This window comes from Balaenoptera borealis, assembly GCF_965194805.1.
Source record: "Balaenoptera borealis genome assembly, chromosome: 3".
Taxonomy (NCBI): domain Eukaryota; kingdom Metazoa; phylum Chordata; class Mammalia; order Artiodactyla; family Balaenopteridae; genus Balaenoptera; species Balaenoptera borealis.
The window spans coordinates 24439860-24466756 of NC_138866.1; the positions used below are offsets into that span (position 1 = coordinate 24439860).

General features: G+C 41.9%; 1 protein-coding gene across 17 annotated transcripts in view; it reads right to left on the bottom strand.

Annotated features, from left to right (window-relative positions):
* NRXN3 (neurexin 3) overlaps positions 1 to 26897 on the bottom strand; it is a 1723243-nt gene that overhangs the window by 1534001 nt on the left and 162345 nt on the right. For 15 of the 17 annotated variants that reach the window (XR_014242461.1, XR_014242462.1, XR_014242463.1 and 12 more), the window contains exon 4: positions 25988 to 26017. The exons of the other annotated variants lie outside the window; for them this stretch is intronic. Coding sequence is in view for 12 of the 15 variants with exons in the window: in XM_082384655.1 (XP_082240781.1) it covers positions 25988 to 26017 (30 nt within the window). In the remaining 3 variants the exon portion in view is untranslated. The remainder of the gene's footprint in view (positions 1 to 25987; positions 26018 to 26897) is intronic. 17 annotated transcript variants of the gene reach the window in all.

The window sequence follows — 26897 nt, forward strand, 5'->3', positions numbered from 1 at the left end:
ACCACATATGGTGCTAGCCCATTCCATTTATCTGGTCCTCATGAAACTCCTAAAGTAGTACTATTATTTACCCATTTTACAGATTAAGTGATAGAGCCAGGATACAAATGTGCACAGTGTGACAATGAGAACCCTAGCCCTCAAGTAGGTAGTGACACTCTAAAAGTCAGTAGTTCTACCTCTAAGACCATCACATTAAAGAGGGAGGAAGGGACTGAACCTGGCAGGACCATGGCTGTTAAAATACCCACCATGTCTCAGGTGCCTTCCTGATCCCCAAACATACTTCCTGGGCACTCCTCATGTTCAGCTTAAATCATGGAAGGATAATTCCTTGGACAGCTTAAGATCTCTAGGTCTCATTTATGTCCTGATGTTACTAGATATATGCTTTTTTAATGTTCGCGGATTGTCCTCAAGGAAATTCCCTCCATTTGTCCTTGCCTGCATCCTCCCTCACTTTTCCTGCCTGCATCGCCGTGGCCTCCTGACCTTGACTGCCATCCCCTTATTCTGTGCTTCCTTTCACGAGCCATCACGGTGACACCTCCTAGTTTAGCATCATGTATGAACGCCATTACCAGGAGCTTAGTTGTTCTTCCAGATCGTTAAGTGAAGATGGCTAAATTGGGTCTTCTCACCTGACCCCATCACAGCCGGAGAGCTACGGTCATTTGTCATCACACCCACTTCCCTCCCAACTCCCAGCCAGTTCTCACTCTGAATGGCACAGCTTCTACCCTGGCCAATTTGAATTAATTTCTCAGGCAAGATTTCAGGCCATTTCTCCTTCAAATGATTTTATTAAAATCTAGATATATTACATCCACTGCACACTTCTCACCTTCTAGAACTGTGACTTGCTTTTTTATACTGATCAAAATGTCCTGACATGATTTGTTCTTTTATAAATGCACTCTCTTTGCTTTTCTCTCTTTAACTGTCTTTGTAAATTTCCCACATTGCTTAATCTCTTAATTTGGTTTTGTTATTTATACTTGGGAATGAAGGTGGATTTAAACAGCAATGGCTGCCCATTAACATGAATTTCTCCTTTCTGAAAACACAATTGTTCTTAGATGGCTGCATTTTTTTCCTTCCCTTCCCACTTTCTGGCAGGTCCCTCTATTAACAGATTATGACCAGAATGTCCCTTAGTCTGAGCAGTGCCCTGGCAGTCCTATCCCCACTGTGTCCCAGACCCAAAGCAATGCCAAGCATGTCGTAGACGCTCAGTGAATATTGTACATATTGTATACAGTGCAGTGCACACCGTCTTTCCATATCCAATCTCTCACCACATCCTCACATGCCATGTAGTGAGCGAGGTGGATGTCATTATCTCCAAGGTACAGATGAGGAGACTAAGGTCCCAAGAGGTTGGAGGCAGCAGAGCATAGTAGTTAAGAGCTCAGCATTGGCAGAGGCCTGAGTTCCAATCCCAGCTCCTGATTTTCACTAGTTGGTTCCCTTGAGCTGGTCTGTTAACATCCCTGAAACTCTTCCCTCACTTGTAGCAGGGATGAAGTAAGATCATAGCCCTAAAGCACTCAGTCTCTGGCATTTCTAGAATGTAATATTCATGGTCGGCAAGTGCAGACAGGGGACCACAGCCCAAGTCTTCAGCTAGTTCTGTGGCTCATACTGACACTCCAGGAACCGTGTACAGTAACCATGGTAACTGATACCCTTAGGTTAGGACTGGCCTCCCACTTGTGCCTGTCACAGGCAAGGTCAGGGCCCACACACCTTACCCTTCTTCACCTTCACAGGCCTGGGGGAACACTTCCCTGTCACGAGAACATTTGCACAGATGCGGCACTACTGCAGGGGCCTGCAGGATCTGACCACAGGTTCCTTCCAGTCTGGTCTCTCCTCTTCTGTCACAAAGACCTATCCATCGATCCATCCCCTGCCACAGTGTGGCTCTGGGAGGATTCAGACGATAAATGATGATGATGCCGTTTATAGTAACAACACTCCTTTCCATTCACAGTGCACCCTACAGTTTGGAAATTGCTTTCATTTCATCTCCCAACAGACCGAGAGCAGGCAAGGCAGGGTCCTAACTGCCCTGTACAGACAAGGCTCCAAGTGTGACTTATCCAAGCTACACAGTGAGAAACGCAGTCAGGACTTTAATCCTGGGCCCCTCAGTCCACACACGGGGCTCTTTGATTTGGGTTCCCTTCATTACTTCACAACTCACCTCCTTCAGTTTTACTCTTCTCTTTTACCCCCACTCTCAATTTCTGTATCCCCAAAGCCACCCTACCTCATCCTCTATAAAAATGAAAGTACTACATTGACTATGTTTGTAGGTTGAGATTTGGGAGGATGTAAAAATTGGAAATTCACGTTTAATTTTTTTTTCTATCTATCCCCCATCCTCTGGTTATGTATTTATGCCTGCAACTGTAAGAAACTCTGTGCAACACTAATTAATTAGACACAGCCAACCTACCATCCTGTAACCATCAAGCATCTACCTGTAAAGGCATCATGGTTGTCACACCACAAGGAGTAGAAAATGAGGTGCCTAGCCTCTAAGAGTTTACAGACTGGTTGGGTAGACATGAAGAGAGAGATATAAACTATAGACAGGGACAATAAAGGGTAAGTGATCGGTTAGTGGTTCTAGAAAGCACTATGGCATTCTGAAGAGCTGAGATGGTCAGGGAAAGTGTGCCAGAGGGAGTGAAACTTAAATTTCAACAGATGGCTAGAACTGGGGAGAAGTTACTGACGCTAAGGGGAACAGAATGAGCAGAGTCCCAGAGGAAAGACTACATCTGGGATACTGAAGGGTCACGAGTTAGCAGGGCCTGTTTCTGGCAAAGGGTTTCATAAATGGGAAGGGAGCTGAGGTTAGGCCAAACTGTGGCATATTGAATGCCAGGCTAAGGAGCTTGGACATTATCCTGTAAGGGGGTAGGGGATCAAAAACAGTGTTTCACTGGGAGAGTGACATACGGAGTACAGAGTTTAGGGAAGATTTATTTGTCTGCAGTCTTACAAAAGATAAGCGTATCAAGGCAGGCAACACGACAGAGACAATCAGAGAACAAAGAGAAATTTAATAAGGCTACACAGCATAACGCAATACGGCTGTTGGAACGCATGGGCTCCAGAGTGCATTATCACACAGCAGCCAGGGCAAGGGCGCAGACACGAGAGATGCATGTTCAAACAGAGCTAAAATCCAGGGGAAATGATCACTCCTCTCCAGATGCCAGGGCGGGCAACCCCGACTCCACCTCCCTAGTGCACTCTGTACTGCTCTTTCCTAACATCCATGGCTTGTGCAATTACACGTTTGACAGCTGTCTTCCCCCCGACCCCCTAAAACTGTACGCATTCAGAAGCAAGGGCCAGGCCTATCTGATTCATGCTATATACCCAGCCCCTAATAACCTGTAGAGGCTCAATAAAGTTTTCCAGTTTGTACTAAAGTGAAATTCGGGAGCCAATTAAAAGAACAGCAAGGTTGCTGTATGGATTGAGGTAGTATGGTATAAAGGATAGAGAAGTGTGGAAGAAACAGGAGTTTGATCTTAAGTTCAGTGAGGAAGGTGAACAGTCAAAAGCAGAAAGCCTGTACCAAAAGTCCCCGCCTGATATGCCTTCAGAGCCCTCCCTCATCTGTGCTCAGGGACCCTTCAGGTAGGCAACTTTTTGTTGTCCAATAACTTGATCTTCAAATCTCTGACACCCAGCACAGGACAGACACTCAACAAGTGGATTTAGAAGGGGAACAAGTGATGCTTTGAAGTCCATGGAAACCATGAAGGCACAAAGCACTGTCAAACGCACACCTCTGTCTACATTGGCTCAGGGACCCTGCAACTTCCAAACTATGGAGGGAAGAAGTATGTCTGTCCCCTCCTCCCCTATCTCTACCATAGAACCAGGTACCCTGCCTTGATGACTGAAGACGGAAATGTACAAAGCACCTGATCTGCCATGCCTTGCTCTAGGCAACTGTCTCAGAAACGTTTTATCAAGAAGAATAAGCTAAATCTAACAGAGAGCCTTGAGGGATGCTTTTAATAGAACTCATGTGCTCACTAAAGAGCAGGGAACAGGAAAGGAAAATAGAATTTACGCCTACAAATATTTACGAACCTAGAAAGAAACAGAGACAGGAGAGTGGGGTGTGAATTATGGGGAATGGGTTTTGTTCTGTCTTTACTTGTGATGGTCACCCCCTGAACTATCTGCTTGCACCTTTCTAGCCTGGGGAAAGTTCTTAAATGTTTTCATTGTATCTGGTACCTTGGGGCAGTGGAAAGAGTGCAAGGTGGGGGGATGACAACAGCTTGGACTTGAACCCCAACAATGATAATTCAGAGCTGGGTGACCTTAGGTGAGATGCTAAATCTCTTTAAACTCCCTTCAGTGAAATGGGAACAGGAGAAGCTCCCTCCCTGGATTACTGTGCAGATTCAGCTGGAGCACGTTGCAGGGAAATCCACACCGTGTCCCCGACACCCAGTAGGTTGACAGTGAGTTGGCTCTTGCCTGCTTCTAACCCTCTCCCTTCAGACCTACTGGGAAATTATGGGATTAAAAGAAATCACTGACACATGTGGCTCCTCTAACCACATACTAGGTAAATATTCACATCTTATGAACAGCAAGATAAAGGGTCTTATTTGGATTACTCTCAAGGCAAATTAATTGAAGCCGAGGTGTCTGGCCGGGAGCAGATAAAGTCAGATCTCACACAGATGACCTCAAGCCTGCTCAGACGTTCCTGTGCGAAGGAGATTAACGCCCACTCCACACTTCTGGGACCCCAGTGATGGAATAAATAATTCATTTCCATCCATGTTTCTCCTCCTGCTGCCTAAATTCAGATTTAAGTTTCAAACGCTTCCATTTGTAACTATAATAACAACCAAAATCCCAGTGAGGGCTCCCCCTCACAAATGGTGTGTGTTTTCCCTGACTCGCCTGCTACTGGATTAGTCCCTGGGGAAGCCCTAAGACCCACACTTTAACCTTTCTCAGAGCGGATTGAATAACTAGCTCTACTTACAGCTGTTTATGCAGCATCCCTGAAGACACCAGGTAAACACCTGAACCCAGGCAACTACCAGCTGGAAATCGGAGCCAAGCTTCATCATAAATCCATTAGCCAACACAGGCACAGGCAACCAATTGTGAAATAAGAGCTCCTGATTCACTTTTGTTCCTCCAGCAGCCATCCCAAGGTTTTTTCCTCCTCCGTCTAGTCCAAATAAAATGGAGTCAACCAGACAGTTAAATATCCTGCTTTGTTATATTGTCAGATTATATTCCTTACACATTTTCTCCTTTATGTTTCTGTTTAGATCTGATTCTTACTGGGGGATTATACAGACAGGAAAGAGGGAGAGTGAAATCAAATAAGGCCAAACAGAACACTGCATTTGTGGAGCAAACTTGATTGAGATCATACCCAGAGGACAGCCCATGTGTGGGGCTGCAGCCTCAGCCCCATGTGGGCAAGAATGTATATTGTCATCACCACTGACCCACAGCAACCACTTGTGTGTACGGGGAACTCTTGTGAATTTGGGTAAGGGGGTGGGACTTGGGACTGGGACACATTTGATGTTCTTACCTGTTGATAATTACAATCAGCATAGAATGGGAGTTTGTGAGTTGTACAGACTCCCTGAAATGTGTCTGGGAAGTGACTTGTTACAGACACAGGCTTTTTTAGGAACATGAAGTAGAGTATGGTGGAGATTGAATTATACTCTGTCCCCCATGTCTCTCTACTTGTGGGACTGATGAAACAGCACTTGTATACCGATCACAGATGCCATGACTGAATGTTCCCCAGGCTCCTGGGAGCTAAGCCAGTGTCACCATACCCCATCAGACCTGGTAACGGAGGCCAAGATTATCACTCCACCTCTATCATCCAAGGAGGATGAGAAGCTTTGTGTTTTATCAGTCACCTGCTCAGGTGCCTGATGGTAATAAATGATTCCTAAGAATTTGAGCCCCAGGTCTCCCCTCCACTCCCAAAGGAGTGCTGCTCTCCTCCTTTGTGTACGGACTTATTAAAGAACCAGATGGTCTCACTTGCAAGATCATTCAAAGTGATGACCTTAAAGACTTGCTCCTCCAAACTATGGTCCGCACACCAGCAGCATCGTGGGCATTCCCTGGTAACTTGCTAGAAATGCAGCATCTCAGGCTCCATCCCGACCACCGACCCTCCCCAATCAGAACCTGCATTTTAACAAGATGTCCAGATGATGCATAGGCACATTAAATTGTGAGAAGCACTGGCCTAGAAAGCAGCTTGAGAAAGGTCAAGTGCAACCTGGTTGCTAGGGGCAGCAGCCCATTAAAGAGGGGGCTTTGTCCTCGTGGTGCTTGGTTTGGAGACCATAATAACCAGGTCCGTCCACCTACTGCCCCTGAAGACTCATTCTGTTTTGCCTGCCACACAGGCTGCCCCTTTGGCCAAAGGTCCCTGCTACACTGGGGTGTAAGGCAGGTGATGAGAGTAGTGGCCACAGGTCAAGGTGGAGCTAACATCAGCAGCCACACTGGAGAGGCACTGCCACAAAAGCCTAGACAAAATGCATGGCTAAGAATTAGGTCAGTGTGCTAAGGGGCAGCAGCTGATTAAGCAGCAGCTAAAGAGAAAGACTCCACGGATGAGGCGAGGCATTTGAGAAAGAGATATTTACTGAGAGCTACTCTGTTAAAAACACACTTGAGACTAGAGGGCTGCCTCACTCAGCTCTCCATCAATAGCAATCCATGTCAGGTGACCTAAGCAGAGGCCTGAGATCAAGGCAGGAGGAAAAGACTCCACCAGAGCAGTTTCACCTGAAGCTAGCTGGGCCTGGCATTCACTCCATTCCCGTGCACGTTTTCACTGCCTCTTTTCACATCAGTGAACTAAGATCCCCAAATGCTGACACCTTGATTACACAGATGCCAGGATGCCAATGGCCTTTCCCTCCCAGCTCTCTGCTTCCAAATGGAGCCTCTGCTGAGGCACACCCGCCCCCCCCCCATGGACATCCCCTCCTCATGAAATAGGACCACTTGACAGCCAGATGGTGAGGGTGAATGATACCCACCCAGTTTCCTGATTTTTGATGAAGGACTTAATTGGGTTTGGCTTCGGATTTTGAAATTCTTCTATTCAGGTGCAGTTGGCTTCTGCTTCCACTCCCCTATTCCCAAAATTTGGGGTGGAATATCCAGACTCCTCCTGAAACCCATGGGCTGCAGGAAAAGCCAACTCTTCCTCTTAGTTCTGGAATCGAGCATATGAGTCAGGCCCAAGATACCAGCAAAACCCATCCCTATGATCCCTCTGATTAGAGTGATTGGTTCAGAAATAAACGTGTGACTTAATTGGTTCAATTAGTTGGAAACTCCAGAATTTTTGTTGAATTGCTGGGCAAGAGAGTTACTCTTTATTTACATGAACCAAAAAGCAGACCACCCTGGGAATGGCCATCAGCCGTGTCAGGATCACAAAGGAGGTAGCCTGCCAAGAAGCCAACACCAAGAAAGCGAAGCCAACACCAAGAAAGCGAAGCCGAGAAATGGGTGAAGTGAGACACTAGTTCTTGGTCATATTGTTTGAGTTACTAGACTTTTCAAGAACTGAGCCCATGAATTCCCTTTGTTGTTTAAGGCAGTTGAGCTGAAAGTTCTATTATTTGCAGCTGAAAGCATCCTAACTGACATATCAGGTAAATAAATAATTCCCGGCTGGGAAGAAAGATAACGTCTCACCAAAATTCTTTTGGCTGGGCATATAGTAGACCCTCCTGGCTCCCATCTCTCCCCCAAATAAATTGTCAGACAGAAAAAAAAACAACAACAACAACTCTCAGATGAAGAGGTTGTTTAAACAAGTTGCAGAGGAACAGAAAAGTGGCTGCCCTGCCTTCCTGCATCCCCAGCTCTATGAAACAATAACCCCAGACCTGCTTAGGTTTTCAATGCTGCTTTCTTTCTTCAGGAGTTTCTTCTTCCCACTATCTAGGGATTTAAATATCGGAGGCAAATTGTCCACCCCTCCCCCCCATTCTGCCTACGTCCTCCAAGTCTCCACTCCCTCCTTCACTATATTTAAAGTGGGTTCGGGGTGGGCGGGGGGTGGGAGGGAACCTTATTCTAATCCCAGCGCAATTCTGTCAGCTCTTTCCTAATGCCTCCACCTGTGAGATAATTGCTGGCATTTAGGGGAAAAACTCAATAGTAATCATAGACTCGCACACAAAGACACAAAAAGAGGCAGATAAAATAGGGGAAAGAAAAAAATCACAAGCCCAGAATTATCCCCACTCTGACTCTCATTCTAGAAGTACAACGCAGCCAACCACTCTCTACATGGAATAAAGGCACAGCTTTACAGGAAAGGGGCGCATTTCACAATATCATGGTTTTTATGATTTCTACACGTAGAGTAAAATAATACAAATCTAAAAACTAAAATAGGTTGCCATCATTTGGCTATGCACAAGTCAGACACAAAAAATAAGCAGGCCTATCAAACAGAGACTCCTATTTATTGTCTTAATGTAACAAGAGAATTCTCTTAATCAAGGGTGTCCCTTGTTAGGTGGTAAAGGGGTGAGGGGGAAACCATGCTAAAGTGTTCCTATCCAGTGACCAGAATAAAATAAAATCCTGTGAATCAGGTATTTGGTCCCACTATCAACTCAGGCTAAGATTTCAACCACACTTCTAGCTCTTGGTTTATGGATGCCAGATTGAGATTAAACCTCTTAAAGATTACAACAAAAATTCATGCATAACAACTAGGTTTATAAGCTACGATAAATGTGAAACTTGCTTTAAACTACATAAAATACAACAAAATACTTTTAGTAAAGTCTCATATGCTTCCTTTTTGGTTTGCTATATTCCTTGGAATTTGCTACAACACTGTGTATCTCAAACTTGCCTGATCATAAGAATAACTTAGACCTGCAGATTTTGTGGTCCTAAGAGTAAAACAAAGAGTCTTTAGTTTCACAAGTTCCCTGAGTGATTCCTATGAATTTGAGAAACACTACTGTAACTTTGTAGGGTTTTATTTAAAATAAAAATCATGTATATGCATATTATAGAAAAGGGAATGGACAGGGGCCCTCTAACTCATAGAAACCACAGAGGCATTTTAAAAATTTGTTTGTTTGAACAAAGGTAAACTGAAGAAGGCTAATAGGCATGACACAGATGATGTAAGAATAGAACACAACTCACCCACTGGGGCAGGGACTGCCATTGTATCCACCAAACTCCTTTCCCTTTTCTCCTGGGCACACAGCTAAATTACATTTCCCAACCTCTTTTGCAATTAGATGGGATCATGTGATTGAGTTCTGGCTGATAGTAAGTGGCACACATTACCTCCAGGCTTGACCCTTTAAAAAAAATCCTTCATGTTCCTCTCTTTCTCTCTCCTCTCTCCATCTCTCCATCATTCCATCTCTCTCCATCTGCCAGGTGAATGCAGTGAAGGACGAGGTTCTAGAAAATGACAAAGCCATAGGAGGGAAGGTGCCCAGGTGCCTGAATGACTCTGTGGAGCAGAGAGCTCTCCTGCACCACCCACTAATTTGCCCTGAACTGTGATGTGAGTGAGAAACTTTTGCTAGTATTAAGCCACTGGAATTTGGGAATTATTTGTTATAGCAGTTAGCCTACCCTAATACACACCATTACTTCCCTGTACCTCTCTGTTTTGTCCTGTTCCCAACCCACTCTCTGGACTTTAGTATCAAGTAAACACAGAATAGTGGGGAAACAAGCCACAGGAGCTGCCACAGCCATGTCAGTATAATATTACAACCCCACAGGAAACTACTTGCCCCCAGAAAAAGGCTCTCACATTTTAAGTAGCGTTTAGTACAGACAAAGCCCAAGACAAGAGAAAAAAATATGAATTGCTTTTGGAATTCATTATATAGATGTTTTCCTCCTACTATATTGTGAGCTGCTTAAGAACAAAGACTGATTTTTATTCCTGTATCCCTTATACTCAATGCTTGTTAAATTCAATTTTACTTTATTATTACTGTCAAGAGCGGAGGGAACATATTATTTATTAAAATTGTAGCAAGAGCCAGGCCTCTTGTTATGCGCTTAACATATGTTAGTTCATTTACTTCTCAATTTTACCAAAAGTAATGTATTATTTATAATACACTATATATCATATTATTTATGTACATTATTAAAAATATACTATAATGTATCATTATCCCCATTTTACACAAAAGAAAATTAATTGAAGTGATGGTATGGAACGTAGAATCAGCTTAGGCTTTGGGGTCAGACAAAACTAAGTTTATCTTGGGCTTCCCTGGTGGCGCAGTGGTTGGAAGTCCGCCTGCCAATGCAGGGGACACGGGTTCGAGCCCTGATCCGGGAGGGTCCCACGTGCCGCGGAGCAACTAAGCCCGTGCTCCACAACTACTGAGCCTGCGCTCTAGAGCCCATGAGCCACAACTACTGAAGCCCACGCGCCTCGAGTCTGTGCTCTGCAACAAGAGAAGCCACCGCAATGAAGAGTAGCCCCCGCCGCAACTAGAGAAAGCCGACGCGCAGCAAAGAAGACCCAACGCAGCCAAAAATAAATAAAATAAAATTTAAAAAAAACACAAAACTAAGTTTATCTTGGTTCTGCTACTACAGTTGACCCTTAAATAATGCAGGGGTTAGGGGCACAACCATTTGTGGAGTCAAAAATCTGTGTACCACTTGCCGTCAGCTCTCCATATACATGGTTCTTCTATATCCTTTGTTTCCTATCCATGGATTCAACCAACCATGGATCTTGTAGTACTGTAGTAGTTACTATTGAAAAAAATCCACAGATAAGTGGATCCTACAGTTCAAACCCATGTTGTTCAAGGGTCAACTGTAGTTTTGTAACAAGTTTTGTAACCTTGGACTTCTGTTTTCTTGTCAATGTAAATGGGGATAATGCCATGTATTCATTCAGAGATTTCTTCTTTAAAGTGAAATGAGAAAGTAGAAAAGAAAATCTTTGCTTTAGGTCAAAAAGGAATTGGTAGAGAAACGTAAGAATCATTTCAGACAAGATAAACCATTTCCAGGAAAGAAGAGGCAGTGATCCTCACCTCTAAAACATACTGCCAAGCAAGGGTTGACAGAAGAGTCAGTGAATGGAAATTCAACCTCTCATCTCTAGGGAGAATTGGCCTGTCTCTGTCCACTAAATGGATGAAACAAAAAATGCACAAAAGACTTCCAGCTATTGGGTTGGCCAGAAAGGGCATACAGGATGCAAAAGAGAAAGTGAGTCTGTGAGTTCTCAAATGTATTTTTTTCCTTATTATTTTTGGAGCGAAGCCGACCAAAACAGGAAGGGATCTGGAAAGTTGACAAAAATCATTACTCTCCACAAATTACTTTAACCTTGCCGAGGCAGTGACCTTCACACTACCACTGGTTTAATGGCATTTATTTCAACATTAGCTGATTTCACTATTAAACAAAGATGCAGAGCACAGATAATACAACTAAATCACTCTTGTAAATATTTAATATCATTGCCTTTCTTTTGCCTTTTAACAAATCACTATCAAAGCTGAAGCACATAGTAGAAAACACATTTATTCTATCCTGGAAAAAAAAGCTTAGTGCTCATGCATTTTATTTATCTAGTTCTCCAAATGACTTTGACACTTGAGAGCCCTTGTGATCAAAACAGTCTGAACGAAGGCAATTTCGTGACAATTTAAGAGCTGATTTCATGCACTGATCAACATCTCCCAAGGTTGCCTCATGGAAGGGTACTAAACTTAACCTATCAGACACATGGCTAACACTAAAGGAGAAACTTCATTTTTAAAAGAAAACAAAGAAATGATATTGGCTTAAAGACAAATACATTCTTACTTGAGAAAAATGAATTTTCCTTTTTAGTTAAAAAAAATTGTAAGTAAAATTACTATTCTTAAGGAAGAAAGGAAGTGGAAAAACTATTAAGTAACAGTTTGAAAGTTAGTCCTAAGTGGATTTCCTCACAGGCATCCACTCTGTTATAGACTGTCAACCTGGGAACAGTAAAAAGAAAAACAAAATGGGTGTAAAAGCTTTTTTAAGTCAACTGGTGTCACCATCTTACTTCAGCCAAGACAAAGCAGTCGACAGGGCAAGTCCGTAAGTGGTACAAAGCATTATTAAATCCTGAGAGTCAGAGCAATTTACTGACAACTTCAAAAGCTAGGGTTGCATTAGTTCTTAGGGAAGTCAAGTAATTTAAGAGACAGCCTTGCTTAGAATGCATGCACTCCGATATCCCCAGAATCTTTCTTACATGACATTATCGATAATGATCTCAGCAGCCTGTGAATGATCTATAACAAATGCCACTCATGCAGCGAAGATGACTAAGAAAACTTGAGGCAACTTCGTGGGAGGGGAAAGAAAATAGCACCAGGAGTCAGGAAGTCCGGGTCCGATCCCAACAGAGCTGTGCACTGTCAATAGAGCAACACACACAGCACTTATGCCCTCTCAGCATCTGTTTTGTCATCCACAAAATGACAGTAGGACGGACTAAAGGAGTTTTAAGTTCCCTTTCAGCTCTGAAATTACATCCTTCTAAGATTTGGGGAAGCAAATCAGCTCTTTTAAAAAAGTAACTGTTAGCTAAATGTTTTTGTTTTCTTTATCACCCTTATAGTTTTATCAGGTAACATAAGGAAATCCCATAGCTCTTTATGCACAGAAAAAGAGCAAGCACATCCACTGAAGACTTAAAGAACAATCAGGCTTTAACAGGATTACTTTGTTTTTTTCTGTTATGGGTGGCTCTAAAGGAAGAGGTCAATGGTTCCCTTTTGCAATGGAGGTGCCCCAAATCCTCCTACTGAAAGTGCAGTAGTATCAAGGAGGCACTTGGGGCTGTCCATGGTACTGAACTCTGCTAAGCATTACTAACTCGGTGATTCCTAGTGCCCATTCAACAAATATTGACTAAGTCATTTCCACTCTGAGGCAGGTACTGTTACAGGCACTGAATATACCACGACCAACAACACAGATACTGCCCCTGATTTTGTGGGGCTTGTATTCTCATGGATTACTAATTCCTTAATGTTGTATAGTGCCGTTTTAATTTGCACAGCACTTTTACCTGCATGATATCAATTATTACCCAGAACAAAGCCACCAAGTAGGCATTTCACAGGTAAAGACTAGAAGATCAAAAAGATTAATTAATTTGTTCAGAGTTCCCAGACCGATGGTATGCTGACAAGATGTATTTATGATGAGGATAACTAATGCTTATTATTAATGTTTATGATAACTAATATTTATTTATGTTAGATCCGAGCTCTAGCATAAGCCTTTTCTATACATTGTCTCAGTGTCCTCCCAAGTAGGTAATATTATTGTTCCCATTTTACTTATTAGGATATGAGGCTTAATGAGTTCATATAACTTAAGTGTCAAGCATTAACATCAGTGCTTTAATCTACCTGTTTTCTTCCTCAGCACCCTGAACTAGGTCTCCTGACATTTACCTCAGTTCCCTTTCTACTCCATAGTTCTGACATGCATTAGAATTACTCACACCTGGATATTTGGTGTTCCAGGCTCAATTGCCACATGGATCAATTAGTTTAAAACTGGGAATCTCACCTATAACAGTTTTGGCCAATGCATCGGTAAATGCCCATTATTGGTCACTTGGGGAAATGAGGGCGATTATGGCTGGCTCAGCAAACTCCATCTCCAAGGCCAGATTAATAGCCCCAGGCAAACGGTCTACTACAGATGGATCAATAGCAGCCACTTCATACTGAACAGGCAGCACATAAATAGGACAAAGTCCTCAGGCTTGCAATGAGAGAGCCACAAAATCCTTAGCTGAGCCAATGATTTCTAAATAAAATACAAGTAATTCTTACCAGAAAGAATTTCTTTCACCTACATGTTCATTGTCTGGAAAAAAAAGGCATTGATAGCCAAACTCTCAAAGTGACAAGATGAATGACCTTAGCTATGCAGTAGAGAAATAACCATGGTGACTGTTAACCTGCTCCAAATTTCAAAGCAAATAAGACTTAATAAGGTTCCTAGTAATTTTCCCATCTTATGCTGAGATCAGCTTTTCCTAGAGTTAAGCAGGTCATTATCAGAAGCATTGTTTACACACACTATATGGATATCTATTATAGTACTTAGGTAATACAAACTGGGAGTACTTTAACAAGACTAGTGTCTTTAAAACCACAGTTGTTTTAACATCTGTGTTATGCACTTTACCAGGAAGCAGTAATTTTTCTATTGAAACTAACCCATCAAAAACACTATTCCCAATCAAACAGAAAATGTAGTTAAAAAGGATTCTTGAGTGAAGGCAATCCAAAAGCCTCTTTCAAAATTTAGAGACATTAAGGTTTTTAATTTTAGACTCAGAAGGGACTTTAGAATTATCTTGTCCAAAGTTTTTCAACTGGAAAACTAGTTTTAATTCTAGCTATCTCATCCAAAATGTAAATCACAAAAAAGAATTTCACGTCAAATAAATTTGGGTAACTTTGAACACGACATTTTCTTTCCTAGAGATTCAAAATTTGCATTGTCCTGACAAAGACTCTGAGAAGTCCTAAGGTCAAAAAATCTGTTTAATTTTGTTTTAAATCTGTGTTTTAAGAATTTATTTTTCCTGTACTTTTTTTCTTGAAATATTATTAGCACTTGTCAAAATTCTTTCTGAAAATAGCAACCTGGATTAACATACTATATAATATCAGATTCTGAAAGATCACAAAATTTCTCCCAAATCACACACACTTGTGTATTTCCTTGGGGTTATTTTGAAACCAGGTGATTAGTTTTAAAGAAATATAACATTTTAAAACATCTCCAGTTCCTCTAGACTTAAACAATAAGCAAATGGTTAGCATTGATTGTGTTCCACAGTCCTCCCATCAACTGTGTAACATGTCAGTCACTATAGATATGATACTAGACCATGAAACTCACATTAAGTTCATGTTCAGAGATGTCACAAATAATTCAAGAATGTGTTTTTTTCAATGCATATTTTAAGCCATTCAGTGATTCTTAACAGCAACTAGGAGCAACTGGTTATAGTAACATACTAAGTTCAGTTTAAATATTTCAAGAAAATGGGTTGAGAGATCTTCGTACTTTTGTTTGTTGTTTGATACACATTTTATTTTGTTTGGGGAGAAGTGTAATACACACCCACACTCACTCACACACACACACTAGTATTTGAGGTTTGATATTTATTTTTGGATAGTATCAAGCCAAAGTACTGACTCTCATTTCAATAATGGATCTGGCGGCATTTGCAAGAAACAGTCATTAGCTTATCTTTAAGTAAATATTTTGATTGTCAGACAGCTCATTGCAAACAAGGTTCTTTTCCAAACACTCACTCCCGATGCATCCAAGCCCACTTGCACATCATTCATTCAATAATCTGTGTCTGGCTAAAATATAAAATCATCATAAGGAAGTCGAAGTACAGAAAAAAGCTTACTTTGCTGGCTTTTCATTTACAAGGGCTCCAGAGCATGTGGGACCTGGTTCTCTTTCAGTTCTCTGGTCTTTGCTATGCAACATTACCATAAAGCTTAGGAAATGAGCTATTACACACCATCATCCCTCCTAACGGCTATCACAGAAAATCACACACTCACAAAACGGCATTAATTGTCAGAATTAGCAGCCATTTAAAAGGCAGCTGTTCTTTCACTTTTAAATGGGCTCCAAATTTCAGATCTTCTCCCTGTGTTGGCTGCTTGAACTATCGCTGTTACACACTTATACATACACAAGCACACACAATGGATCCTTAGCCAAATGAATTTTTTAAATGAGCTATATTCAAAAGACCCAAGAAAATATTGTTTACTCAGCGACATTTTCCACACCAGCGCTTGCCATCATTCTTCCAACTGGCTGGAAAGCTTCCAACCTGCACGGAAGCACTTGTCACAGCTCCAGGTGAAAGGAACTGTTTTCTGAGGTGTTGGGGGAGAAAAGAGCAGTATCTCTTTAAGAGTCAACAGTAAATTAACTTGCCCAAAAGAGTGAAATAATTAGCAGTTAGTAGCTTATTAAAAGGATGGCAAAGGCCAAGCTGCCATCTGGGATCTCCAGTTTCTTGTGATTGTTCTTATGTCAAGAGGTGTAAGTTGCATTAGCTTTCATGTCACCGTGCCTGCCCTTACTTTATATGTAAATTTTAATGAAAGATGCGTCACTTTTAAAATCAGACGTCCATCACAAAGTGCTATTCGTCTGGCTTTTTACAAAGCATATGGTCTTTTCTACCCCTGCTGTTCTATTCAGCACTAAATGCCTTCAAAAAAAGAGGAAAACCCAATGATATCAATTAGATGTTCTCTTTGTGCAGAGGGAAAACTGAGTATCATCAAAAACCGAGCAAAGCTCCACCTCACCAGAGGGCAACATTTCTGCCTCTATTTACACACAGTGAAAACCACAATGCCTCACTGTCTTGCAAGGTTAATCTTTCTTAATGAAAATTAAAGCAATCTGGAGACTGCCTGCTGATTACTACATGGAATCACACAGTTTTAAAGGAAGTAGGAGGAATAAAATATATTTATTAAAAATAAGCAATAGAAAGTGGCAGGACAGAACCCTATGGGATGATGGGCACATTGTATATCTCAGTCTGGATGGTATTTAACATGGGTGTATATAGTTAAAAAATATTTAAGCTGTACACTTAAGAGTATGAATTTCATATGATTTATTTACACTATATATGCTGTCCTTCAATAAAGATAAACAAATAAATAAATGAAAAATGCCCAACATTTTCACATACAAAGCAAGTTCTCTTTTCTGATTCTGAGAAGTTAAAAGGTGGAGAGTCAACTAACTGAATTGTTACCTGACAGTTTCCCTTTAAAATAAATAAAATCATTTTAAGACTACATATATAATAATAAGTCGAAAACAGAACTTATGTAAGGCTTTAGAAGGAGAGGTGGTTTTGACATTTGAAAACCATTTTCAAACTCTACTGACTGTTAGCAAGATATCAGAGGACAGGCCCATATTTCCTGGGTCAGCCCTGTGTACTTAATACCTAGCAAGTGGCCTGGCCCGTTGTTGGCTCTCTGTCAATATTTGTTGAATGCTGAATAACCATTGCTTTTCAAGGGTTAAAGTACACAATCTGCTAAATTCAGATGTATATCACACTGGAATGAATTATTTTTAGTACTCTACAAATGAAAGCTACGTGTAATAACATACTCAACCAGTGTAAACCTATTAATAAGTATTTGGACAAATTGTACCCATACCCAGATGCATATACACTGCCCCACACACCTGAAAAACACACCATGGCATAGACAAACCTAAGCACATAAGGAAATGCATTTTGCTTGAATTCTTTACAAATGAGATGTTTCATAAAGATAATACAATTTAATAAAACATCCTGTAGATGTTATCAAAGTTGAAAATTATATGTCCTCTACGATTAACCAACTTGCCTTGGTAAGCAAAAGTCTATACACGTACGTGGGTCACCATTCACCTTGGAGGAGAAAGTGTTTTATGATATATGCACACAGAAACGAAATCTGTGTGTAAACACTAAATCCAAATAGATAATTGAGAAGGAGGAAATAGACATATTGGTTAGAAATCTGAGAAATATTTTCCTTTATATATAATGCCAATTGGAACTTAATTGAAACACCCCATTGATCCATTGTTCATTTTACTAATAAATCTACTGTTCACATTTACACATCTTAAAAAATGCTCCACGAAACACCTGTTTTTAAAAAATTTTTTCAGTGTCCAATGAAAATTTCTAAACAGGGAAGGAGAAAAAACATTTTTCATATTTTAAAGCACCATTTTAGATATCACTGTCAAAAACACAGAGTTACTAAAATCAAGCAATTTTACTTCCTGTGTTTAAAATAAACCTATTTTCCCCCTGCAGACTTTCAAAACATTAGAAGAAAATAAAGAAACATGGAAAATAGGCTTCTTTTAAAAACAAAATGATGTTATTCATTGTCAAGAGGACAAATCAGTGGTGGATGAGAAACAGATGAGGCAAGAGATGGAAATATAATATTGCCCCTATTTTATTATAATTAGATATTTATAGAGCACAGATGAGTTTATTTTCATAATTAGTAGCTGGCATTGCATTTACTAATTTGCATAAACAGTTGGCTATCAAAGCAGTAACTTATTTGCAGGGCTCTTGAGTCCTAGCAGGGACAAGAGAGGCCTCAACTCCCGAAATGAGCTTTTTTAATGTTATTACCAGCAAAATATAATCTACATGAAATCATGTTCAAGTTCATGTAGCTTAATTATCTCTTTCCAGTTTGGCCAGTGTTGACTAGTTCATCATTAAAAGGCCAATGATCAAATCTACAGGGGAAAAATACCTATAAATTGGAAGGGGTCTCTAAAATCTGATGGATTAAAGTAAATTTAGGGTCAACACTATCGAGTCTAGTAGATAAAAATTTCTGTAGAGCAAAAGGAAAAAGGAATTAAACGCCCCCTAGCCACCTTACTATTTACAGATTGTGCTGGTTCTTGGCAATTGTTGAAGGTGTCAGTGACCTCTCTTCTTGGTCATTCTGGGCATTCTCTATACCCTCTCCACCCATACCCACTCCCCTCTACAAAACTAACTTCAACCAACACATGGCTCAGGCTCCCTGGCAGTAGTGCTAAGGGTAGGAAATATTCCTGGTGCCCTGACCACTGCTGTGGGCAAAGCGAAAATTAATCAGGCATGCTGCCTACTATTGACATTCAGCAAGAAACCTTGGAGGAATATTTTACTCCTCTTTTCTCCTCAAGCCAAAGGGCAAAAGCTTGTGGTTCATGGGCCAAGTCATTTGGCTCATGTGAGTGTATGTGTGTATGTATACATATATATAGAGAGAAAGAAAGATGCCATGAGCTGACATTTTTATAAAATCTACTCTGGCTTATCTTGAGGCTCTGGTGACACTGGGCATGCATTCTTGCATGGCAGCAATCAGCTGGAGCAAAGTAGAGGCTGCTGCCCTTGACGGGATTTGTGCTTTCCAGTTTGCCACAATCTGTACCACTCCCTACTGTTGATCTTACACTAGGACTTTTCTTACTACAAGATCTGCTCCTTGATAATACTTGTCAAGCCCCTGTAGGCATCTGAGTCTGCAACGCCTATTCCAAATTCATTTTAATGGAAAGTATTTGGTAATCTAACCCAGGATTGTCAATCCCCAAACTGACAAGAAAAGGGGGATGGAGGCCAAAACACACCCTAAACACTTAAACAAAGGCAGTCAAAATCAAGTCAAAAAAGCTGACCAAGACTGATTGCTGAAGAACTCCTTTGGTCAGCTGCTTCTAGTTAAAGTCATGTTTGCTTTTGGCCCAGTGCAGCCCAATGACCTCCTGAATGTGTCGATTATCGTTATAGCCTAAACATCCTGCTCAGTTTTGTAGATTTAACTTCACAATTCTTTCCACTACACGTTTACTGCTTCATCACTCAGCTTTAAAAGAATGACAAAATCTGAGGCATTCTTTTCTCTGACAAGCTCCTAAGAATATATCCAAAGACTTTCTCACCTTTATTCTGATGTAATCTATGACCATTTCCCTCCGTCACTTGCACACACAGAGCCAAGAGAAGGCCTGAGTGAGGAGGGAACTGGACTCAGAACATCTGGCCTCACTCCATGACCTACTGGGGCTCCTTTGCTCAGTTGGTTGGGGTAATGAGGGTAGTGATAAGGGGCATAGGTTGGTGTACAACTCTGGACAAAGTACTGAGCTACGTGCAGTATGGGTGCAAGGTTCTTTAGGGACTGGGGTGATTGAAACACATGAATAAGTCTGATTCAGGGCAGTTTGGCCTAGGTACTTTATAACAGAAACACGAAGTCTGGCGCACCTAGGAAGCTTGAACCCTAAAGGGTGATAAGGGGGAGAAGGGTGTTCCAAGGACATTCAAGAAAGAGGATAAGAGCTTGAGGAAGAGCCTGAGGCAGGAAACCATAGTGTGGATTCAGGCAGAGTGAGCTGTTGACTTTAGGTCGAGACAAGGGGCCTGGTGGGGGTGAGAGTGCAGAGTAGGCTAAGTTATTGTAGAAAATAAAGTGGAGAAGGCATGTTGACAATTATCCAACAAGAACCCTTCAAAAGCTTTTGAGCAGATTGGCTACACGATCCGATTTAATTTTAATTTTGCTTTATTTTCCCTTTTAGGAAGATGACTGACAGCAGGATAAGAAGGATTAGAGGTTCTGAGTCCCTTCTTGGTATATAACCTCCTATGCTTGACCCATCTGGGCATTAAAAAATGAATACGTTTGTCTTCAACATACTTGCAATCTAGTAGTGGGGAGTAGCGCAATACCCAAATAAGTTTAATATAGGACAGTAGGGGGTACATGGAAGGAAAGCTCATATCTGAATGGAGCGTGCAGAGCATTCACATCCTCAACTAGGCAAGAAAATCTACGTATGATTTCAGTGGGCAGAAATAAGAGGAGGGGGAGCTGTCATAGGGGAGAAAAACAGAATAGGTAAAACTAGGAGACAAGGAAAGGTCCAGTAAGATTATTTGGTATCATATTTGGCAGTAATTTTGCATCAAAGATTCACAGGGGGGAAGGTTCAAGGTAAAAAGGCCATATTAGGGATGGCTTTGAAAGTGAGATAGCTAATCCTGCACTCCATATGGGGGACAGCAGAGCTTAAGCAGTTCTCAGTTACTGGACAGACTGGAAGAGAACAGAGACTAATTAGGCTAGGGCACTACTCTAATAAGGGCTAACTGGGAACTGAACCAGAGTGTCAAATAGAGATGCAAGAGACATTCCAAAAAAAGAATCCCAACAACCTCTCTTAACATCACCTGGGAATAGGAAAGTTCAAGAAGGAAAAAGAAAGCAATTGCTGAGTTCAAGCCCAGGTGATAAGGAAGATGGGAGAACCATTAACAAAAATAAGGAAGCTGGTTTGTGGCCAGATGGTGCAACGGTTGACTTTAAATATTGAAGTGACAGTACAGTTATATGGACATGTGTTATGGAGAATGCAAAGTGGCAGGTTGGAACTTGAGCCAGGTCAGTGCCAGGGAGATAGTTGGGAGGCATATCCACGGATGTCATCCTTGGATCCAAGAGAGGCAGTATAGAGTAGTGGTTAGATGCTCAGATTCTGAGTTTCATTTTTAGTTAGTAGCCATCTGACTTAAGTTATTTAACTCTCTGAGCCTTGATCTACTTGTCCATAGAGCAAGGATAACACTATCATCTACCTCACGAGACAGCTGTGATGATTTAGTGTGGTAAGGCATATAAAGCACATGGCACAATGGCTGCCACATAGGAAATGATCAATCAGTGTTAGTAGCAGTGACCGGAGAAAGAAAATAAGATACCCATGTGCAAAATCTAAAAACACTAAAGACCTCTATCTTATGAGATGTTTTAGGGGATTAGGGAAAGAAAAGGAGAGAGGTTCAGGGGTTGGAGTGGAGGGCAGGGGAGACTGACCCTAATGTGTTCTCATAGAAGCCAGTGGGAGAAGGGACAAGTGACACAGTGCCACATGCTTCAGAAAGGTTGTGTCCTGGGCAAAGACTGGTGACTTTGCCTATGAAGAGATCACTAGAAGCCTCTGGTTGTATACAGTAAGTAGAGGAGTGGAGTGGGCAGCCAGATGTACCCTTTCAATCGTCATTCCTCTTCCTCGTCCCCCTTTCCCACCTCCTTTCAAAAGGTATCAAGCTCATAACAGGGTAAGAGTTCCCCATGACAGATTTCTGAGAATGAACCCCGCCTCTGCGATTAGCATAAAAGGAATAGGCAATCAATTAACCCCAAAGTGACAGGACTGAACTACTTCAAGGTAACGATACATAACTTTTTAAAAATCAAGAAAGGCATGAAATTCAAATGAGAGGTGGCCAGTTCACAGACTAGTCATCAAATCAACATTTTCAATATCTTGCCAGCCCCATCTTTCTTCAACATCTTCACGCCAGAATTCACATTTCCTGTTTCTGTTATTTGCCAATCTTTACAGGAAACAGAGGCACATGGCTTCACAGAGATAGGGACTGGAGAGTTAGGAAGGAAAAGGGGAGAAGCAAATGCAAATACATGTTTATAATTTATTAATTAACCTCTCCCTTCAGTCCTGAACAGCTAATCCAATTTGAGCTGGTGAGGCAGGTTCTCCAGGCTCAGGTCGCTGACAGCTTTGATTAGGAATGGATGAGTGAGCTGTGGTACCCAAAGGTGTGAAGCACTGAAAGGCATGTCAGAACATCAGAGCAAGTGCATCTGCTCAGCGCCTCTCCTTTTCCCAGGCTACCCAGCAAAAGGTGGACTTGGTAAGTTAAAATCCAGTGTTGCCTCTTTCTCCATTTTCTCCTTATGATGTAATGCACTGTCATTCCTATGTTCTTCCACACCTTCAGTCCCACCATTCTCAGCTCATCACCCCCAATCAGAAGACTTCCACTCCCCAAAATACAGAATGTGTAACACAGAAGATAAAAGAGCAATAAATATCCCCCAAATTTCACATTAAATAAAATTTCAAGCTATTCACCAATCCTCTCCCCTTGCTCATCTATCATCCTTCCCTCCCTGAATTCAGTTATTCCCAAGTGATGAAACATTGGCACTTCATTTCACATCTTTCCCGTCCCTTCAATACATTTACTGGAGGGGATCTTAGAATACCCTGATTTAAGTAAAACATATCTTCCCAACACTGCACAACCACTTTCAGAACCCCCCATTCCTGCTAGAAACAGCACACCATAATGGGTAAGGCTCATCCTGGATTTAGAGGGAGGGAGGCCAACTCAGAACGATCCCCAACCACTGAGTATGAAGTACATTGAAGGAAAATGGTAGCATTGGCTTTTTATTTTTATTTTTTTTTAGTTTTTGTTAAAAACACTGTTAAAATCTGGACTATATTCATCAGAATCACAATTCCCCTTGGATACATGAATATTTCAGAAGGCAGATTGATAGTTATAATGATAAAAATAAAATGATCTCTACCTTTACTTCTACCTACAGAAAGGAACGTCCAGTTATGTAGAGGAAGCATGGTGTCCACCATGGAGGCGGCAAGAGAGAGAGAGAGAGAGAGCAGGGAGAGTAAAACATCAGCACACTGCAGACACACAAAGAAATGTAACACACATAGCAAAACCCACGATAGTAATGGCAACAGCAGTACAATCTTGAGAAGGCAGCACAAAATAAATGCACAATGTTTTGCTTAAACAGTGTGACCAGCAAGGCTGCTTCCATCAGCTTCACGTTTAAGCTTTTTCCCATTAGCTTCTTCTCAGTCCCATCCTTAGAAACATGACCAAATCTGCATGCAAAAGCACTGCATAGCCACATGTATGTGAAATTGCACACACTTAACCAATGTAAAATTGTTTAGGGAAAGTTTCAGAGAATCTAAGTTCTCCTGTATTTTCTCAACATTAATATGAGTCATGAGGATCAAGAGTATGACATACATGTATAGGTGGTACACACACAACATACATAAGTATTTCCACACATATTTATGGGCATCAAAAACAAATTCTGGAGATTCAGCAAGAACCAGACAGAAATCTCTTTCTTTCATGTTGAAGGAATAAGGAAAAGGAAAGGAGTATTGGCTTTTTAGGTAATCATCACAAGGGCAAGAACAGACAAAGGGTGGGAAATGGAAAAGAATGAGAGGAGGAGGAATGGGGTCAAAGGACCTTCTTAAAAACAAATTAAACAGCAAATTGCACCTTCAAATCTTAGTGACACTGACCACCCAGAAGAATTCTGCATTCTTTTTTGAAAACCTGTCTAAAGAGGGATTCACAGTATCCGTGTCTGTCATTATTTCATTGCCTAAAGCCTCTTTTTCTAGAAGATTCCTGACTTACCCCCCCAGAGCATATGTACATAGTATGTCTGAATTCTCTACTCATGTACACTTCAATGTTGAGTGCCCAAGAGAAGTTGAGTAGTAGGCGGAAAAGTGGGAAGGGTATACAATACAGGTTCTCCAAATGCTTTTCACACCAACGTTGGGATTTAGCCCTCTGAAATGCCTGTGCTTCATCAGTGGGTCTGAAATGAACTGAATCAGGATTAAAGAAGTCCCTACCAGCCTATCTCATCTACCTAGATTCTATGCTATGACATCAGCCATATGATACACTCAGACTTCCAAGCCACTGTAAAAGCTAGAACTCCAAAAGGGCAGCTGGGAGCATAAGATGAGACAATGTAGAAGGGCATTTTGTCATCAGGACTCTGAGGGCCTGCTTTTTCTGGTGGAACTTGTTATCAACGTTGGGCCACCGAATTCCAGCAATTCATAGAACTTGGGTCTTACCACTCTGTAGAGATATGCATAACTCTCTCAAACTACCTGGATACTAAGTCAACATGAAGAGCACCCCCTACTCATATTCACTTCATAGTAACCTGCTGTAGGGGGATCACTTCTCTCACTCACCTACAAGAATAGAGAGACTTCATCCCAACCTCTTCCAGAGCGCCATCTAACACTGGAAAACTCACCTGACCCCCTCCGTCCAGCTCTGTTCTTTGACATCTGCTCCTATACCAGACCATGTGTTCATTGAAATGCCCAGAGTCCACATCATGGATCTTGGCTCAGGTCTGGAGGATACAATTCTGTTGATAAAGTGTGCTTCCTCCTTGTCCTGCCTTATCAAGTCAGGACGCCCTCAATTGCCCACCTCTGCAGCTACCTGTACACCATAAGCAAACTTCCCTCAGACCTGGGTTGTTCTGATCATACACTCCCCTTTATGGCAACACTGTCTGATGGATCCAGTGTAAGGAAATGGGGGTGTGTGTGGGGGGTGTCCTTCCGTGCTGCCCCACCCTACTCAAAAGATCAAGAAAAAACGGCAGAACACGGAAATACCCCTCCTTTCCCTTTTCTTTGGCCCTCCAAAAAAAGCCACTGAGTCCCATGTGTATTTTGAAAAGAAATAGACAAGAGAAATTAAAGTACAGTCTTTTGGTGTCAGGGCGTGGCAGGTAGACCCATCTTGCAATCATTCCAAAGCGCAGAAGAAACACAATAGCAGCAATTGAACGGTGAAGAAAAAGACAATTTTAAGTAGGCTCAGTTCTTGAATCCTGATTTAGGCTGATAATATGGAAAATTTTTATTTAGGAGAAAAAGGCTTCATTCACAGCCCACCCTGTGCTTAGCTGAGCTGAATTTCCTGCACAGTTCATTTCCTGCATAATTGAATATTTTAGGTTGCAGATGCTGAATTTACAGATCTTTATATGCAGTTTTCTTCAGGGTGTATAATGAGTTAGAATCCTGCCATGAGGACATTAGCATGTTCTTTCGGTGGTTTTTGCTTTTATACAAAACTGAAAACAGTCAAACCCCCAAGGGTTCCCTTTGACCATTCGGGGCTGGGGCTAAAAGTCATTACAATGGGCAGTGGGATGGAGGGGAAGACAAAAAGCAAACCTTTACTCAGAGTGAAATTCAGAGAAGCCCAGCTCCTCTCCCCCAACCTGGGGCCCCAGCATGGGGCTTAGGGAAGAAGTTAACCGCTCTGTTGCTCTGAAATTAGCTTCATTCACCCCCATTATCGACACCGTCATGGCTTGTTTCATGCTTCTCTCTTGGAGGCAGCCCGGCAGAGCCAGTGCCCAGGATGACAAATGATAGTGCATAATGGAGAAGCCAAGGGGGTGATGGGGGCGGGAAACCACGATGCATTGGGAAAGGTGCCCCCCACCGCAGGATGGCTCTGCTGCCAGCCTGGCCCATGGCAGGAGAGACAGGCAGCAAATGGCCTGCCAGGGCTGATGAGGCTCTGAGCGACCAGCCAGAGGCACGAAGGCAAGCAATTCAGGCATCTGCAGCACCACAAGCACAGAGCACCTACCTTGTTCACTCATCATGAGGTGGGAGAGGCCTTGAGGAAGGAAGAGAGGGGAGAAGAGGAGTCGGGGGTTGGGGGGGGAAGGAAAAAAGAAAGAAGACAGAGTTAGAATCCCAAATGCCAGGCAATCTTCTCTTAATTCTTGAGTGGAAGGGGTGGCAGGGGCATTCACACATACTGAGGAACATGCAACGAGCACTGAAATGCAGGGCAGAACGTCCCGGGCCACCCAGTTCAAGGTCAGTCTTTTGTTTGCTGAACCTCTCGGCCACATCATGAGAACTTTCCTTTCACCATTGTTTCTATGCAATAGGTAGGATTTGAGATAAATCTATTAAAGATTAGGTCCCTTAGGAAAGAGACTCCAGGTGCCGGGCAAAGTAGGTTTCTTTCTTTCTTTTAAATTGTTTTTAATAATAATACATGGTCACTGTAGAAACTTTGGAAAAGTCAGAAAAGAAAAAAGAAAAAAATCAGCTGTAATCCCACATCCAGAGATTACCATCCAACTTTTCTTTCCCCCTAGATACAGTAGTCGCTTCTACAAAAATCGGACCACATTGAACATACAAAATGAGTTCCTGCAGGACTTCCCTGGTGGTCCAGTGGGTAAGGCTCCACGCTCTCAATGCAGGGGGTCCAGGTTCAATCCCTAGTCGGGGAACTAGATCCCGCATGCGTGCCACAACTAAGAGTTCGCATGCCGCAACTAATTAGTCCACATGCTGCAACTAAAGATCCCGTATGCCGCAACTAAGACCCAGCACAGCCTAAATAAATAAATGATAAATAAATAAATATTTTTTTAAAAAATGAGTTCCTGCGTTCAAGAGTTAATTAGACAACCTGAAACTATCTCCATATGATCCTTGTCTTCACCCAGTGACAACCACACCCCTTCCCTCTGTCCCTA